Here is a 4,151-nt window from a genome sequence, read left to right as displayed (position 1 = left end):
CCTCACTGTCAAAAACAAAGAGAAAGTAAAATCGACAATAATAAAGCGAAAGTGATTTCAGTAACTTTGTCCTTACCATGTTCAAGGCAAAGGGAAAGGTTAAGAACAGAATAATTAAAGAAAAAATGATTGAATAACTTCTGCCCTTGGAAACCTGGGAATCCTTCCAATCTGCTTTCTTATAAATTGGTTTCTTCACCTGCTGTATTCACATTCATTACAGTTTAGTGTTTGGGCGACATAAAACTATCTGTGTTAAAGAGTCATCAAACTGTAAGACTTCATAGCAGTGTTTGAGAGATCATCGAGTCATATCTGTGTAGTCTGTAAGAATATCTGAGAGTGCTTCTAAATTGTTAGAAACGCCGAGTTATTTCTTTCTAGTCCATACTCCATAGTAATATCTTCTTAGAGTCCAAGTTTAATCTGATTATTGGTCAAATTTTCAGAGTTGGTAATAGCGTTTGATTGTGCTTCAAGTCTTATCTGTGTAGTCCGCCATAGTATTTGAGAGTGCTTCAGTTTCTCGGTTGTTGTTTACAAAATCAATTATGGCATCCGTTGTGGTTGATGTTGTTCTTAAGAAGCTTGGTGGGATGTTGCTAGATGAGATAAGCACGCAGGTTTCATTTGTCTGGAACTTCAAAAGTGACTTTGAATGGCTGAGCAATAAGCTTACAAAAATAAGAGGTTATCTCAGAGATGCAGATGCCCAGAGTGCACTCAGTTCGTCGGTGAGAAGCTGGCTGTTGGATATTGCAGAGATCGCCATGGATGCAGAGGACATAGTGGACGAATGTGTTCTTCAACTCAAAGGTACGGATGATAATGAGAACTCCCAATCCTCCTGTGGATGTGTTTTTATCTATTCTCAATTAGTGTTTAGCTATAAAATGGCACGCCGTATTAAGGATGTGAAAGATAGACTGAGGTCCATAATGAAAGATGATGGAAAGGAGCTCAAACTTGTTAGGGATGTCACTCATTTAGACCAACCCTCTACAAGTACAGTACAGACTGTAAACTTGAGGGGTTTAAATATAATTGAGAGGGAGTCGCATCCAGTGGCTATTGAGTCCACGGTTGAAGAAGTCCTCCACCTGCTGAATGACCCCGCCGCGCCTGTCATTGCCGTTGTTGGTATGGGCGGCGTTGGGAAGACTTTTCTGATGCAAAATGTTTTCAGCAGAATAAAGGATAAGTTTGACAAGTCAATATGGCTGGCTATTTCTCAGAGTTACTCCCTGAAGAAGTTGCAGGCTGCTCTGGCCATGGAACTGGGTTTGAACGAGGTTGTTCATGAGAGGGTGAATGAGGTGAAGGCGGCAGAGCTCATTCATGGCTGTTTGGAAAGCACAAGGTTCCTCATTGTGTTGGATGATGTGTGGAGGGCAAACCAGCAAGAGAACTTGGTCCTCGCACTTGGCATTCCAAGGGGGAATAACCCCCACGGCAAGATTGTGGTCACGACAAGAAGCAGACATGTGGGCAGCACAATGAATGCTCTTGTTTATGAGCTACAGCCCTTGTCTAAAGATGAGAGCTGGAATCTGTTCTGTGCTTTTGCATTTCAGGGACATCAACCGCCTCATCATCTTGAAGGGATTGCTCGTCAAGTTGAAGGGCAATGTGGGAGATTGCCCTTGGCTGTCAAAACAGTGGCAGCGTCTCTGGCGGGTGAGAGATTGTCAAGAGTCTGGGAATTGAAATTGCAGCAGCTAAGAGAAGCATCTTCTACCGAGGATCCTATTATGCAAATTCTCAAGCTCAGTTATGATTCTCTCCCTGCTCATCTGAAGCCGTGTTTTGTGTATCTTTCTTTCTTTCTAGAAGACGCAGCAATAGATTACCAATATCTCATAAACCTGTGGATAGCAGAAGGCTATGTTCCTCATGGAGAGGACCAGCTGGATATGGGATGGAATTATATATGCCATCTTCAAAGTCTATGTCTGGTCGAGAGAGTAGGCGACATGTATGATCTGCATTATAGATCTTTCAAAGTGCACGATTTATTACTTGATCTGGCCATCAGCATAGCAAAGGAAAGTCAATGTGCATTTAATGTCGAGGAAGATTTCAAGAAACGTCTCACTGTGCAAACGGGTAGGAGGTATCGCAGAATTTTAATGGGCAAGAGAAGCATAGGCAATGGTGACGTAGATGCCATGGCAAGAAACAAGGTATATTCTGCGTCATGTCTTCGCACTCTCTCATTTTCAGAAAATTGGGGCATTGGAAATGTTCCAGCAATCTTGCTAAACGGTGCCAGAGTACTGCGCGTACTTGACTTGAGCGGCACTGAAATCTCATCATTGCCAGATTGTGTTGGAAATTTAAAGCTCCTTAGAGTTTTGAATTTAAGGAGGACAGAGATTACAGAGGTACCAGAATGTGTAAGGAGTAATAAGAGCCTTCGCTTCCTCGACATTTCTGAGTGCAGCAGTCTACAACAGTTCCCTGAGTGGATTGGTGAACTTACTTGCCTGGAACATCTGGATATACGTCCAGCCACTTGGAAGACATTTAAAGGACGAATTCCGCATGGAATATGTAGGCTTGTGTCTTTACAGGTACTGTTATTAAATAAGGCCAACCATCTATCTGTGGGAGAGAGTGACTTCTTAAAGTTGGAGCATTTTGCGAATTTGGTCAACCTCCGTGAAGTGCGGATAAATATCGAGCACGAGGCTGAATTGAAGAGTATTGAAGATGGGATCCTCGCCACCTTGGTGAAGATGCGTGATTTGACAGTATTCAACGAATGTCCTTCTGATGAAGGTAATCTTCCACCTCTATCGGAGAATATGTTAGCTATGAAGGATCTTGAATACCTTTGCCTACATAGCTTTGCAGTGCCAAATTGGATCTGTGGCTTCTCAAATCTGATGCAGTTGAGGTTATGGAGATGCCATTGTGCTGAATATCCAGCACTAGAGATGATGCCCAACTTAATAAACTTGGAATTGTGGACTAATAATTCTTGCAAGGCGTTGCCAGAAGTGTTCGGTAAGCCTGGGGGATTCCCTCAGTTACGTTATTTCTAAATTAGCAAGTTTGAAGTGTTGGAGGAGTTGCCAGAAGTACAAGATGGAGCAATGCCACGACTTGAGATACTAGAAGTAAAATGGAGTGACAATTTGACTAAAATTCCACGTGGGATGGAGCTCCTGTCAAGTCTGAAAGAGTGTCACTTTAACTACAACAGAGGATTGCCAAATGTGTTTAAAGAGGGCGGAGAATTATGGGAAAAAATGAAATCCAAAAATCCTAACGTCAAAATTATGCAGGACTGCTACTAATCGATTTGTAGGCTAGAATGTTAAATAGTCAGTGTGAAATTGTCTCTATATAGTGAGATTGGGAGAATAGTGAAATACTACATGCATATCTTTTAATTTTTTTAATAAGATAGATGATAATTTTATTATTATATGTATGTTTTTAAAAATAAAATATATTTATAAAATAGTTATAAAGTTTAAAATTCAAAAATAAATGTATAATACTTTAAAAATATATATATACATAAATCATTTATTGCTTTCAAAAATTAATTAACATAATATATATCATTTATTGCATTTTACAATTAATCAATATAGTATATAAATGATTTTTGTCAATTTAATTAGTATAATTTTTTTAATATATGTATGAAAAATATAAAATATCATTGGCAATTTCTTTTATCTAATTCAAATTATATTACTTTATTCAAAAATAATTTGTTTAAATGTTATTTCAAAATATTTTGTGTTTAATTAGAATTTATTACACTTATTAAAGAATTGTTTTATTTATTTATTTATAATAAATAAAATTTTGAAAAATATATCTTTGTAATGTATTTTAAGTTCTAATTTGAATTTCTTCACTATTATTTAATTTTTTGTGAGTTATTTAATAGATTTAGCTTTACTATGTGTTGGTTGCATTTTAGTTTTCATATATAAGGGCACAATGTTATCAATTATTATAAAATATATTTTAATGCAACTATGAAAAAATATTAGGTTTTGAATAATTATGCTATATACATTTAACATTATATTATTTGTGTTTAATATTTAATAAATTGACATGTATGCGAATAAATGATTGTAAAAGTTGAAGTGAAGACCTTTATAAGTTTTTTTAATAATGAAGTC

The 4,151-nt window shown here is 37.1% G+C and overlaps 1 protein-coding gene across 1 annotated transcript; it reads left to right on the top strand.

The window, feature by feature from the left end:
- Positions 1-215: 215 nt before the first annotated feature.
- LOC149560622 (putative disease resistance protein RGA3) lies at positions 216-3,433 on the top strand. Its single transcript, XM_089824751.1, has one exon. It carries the CDS (start codon positions 552-554, stop codon positions 3,045-3,047), a length of 2,496 nt encoding a protein of 831 aa, XP_089680877.1. The 5' UTR covers positions 216-551; the 3' UTR covers positions 3,048-3,433.
- Positions 3,434-4,151: the final 718 nt, after the last annotated feature.

This window comes from Cupressus sempervirens, chromosome 4 (assembly GCF_028749045.1).
Source record: "Cupressus sempervirens isolate cs-2001-9-10 chromosome 4, ASM2874904v1, whole genome shotgun sequence".
NCBI classification, from domain to species: Eukaryota; Viridiplantae; Streptophyta; class Pinopsida; order Cupressales; family Cupressaceae; genus Cupressus; species Cupressus sempervirens.
Note: the sequence above shows the minus strand (reverse complement) of the source record. Positions and strands in the feature narration are given on the sequence as shown.

Coding starts and splice junctions, on each gene's coding strand:
- LOC149560622 (XM_089824751.1), top strand. CDS start 552: ATGGCATCCGTTGTGGTTGATGTTGTTCTTAAGAAGCTTGGTGGGATG.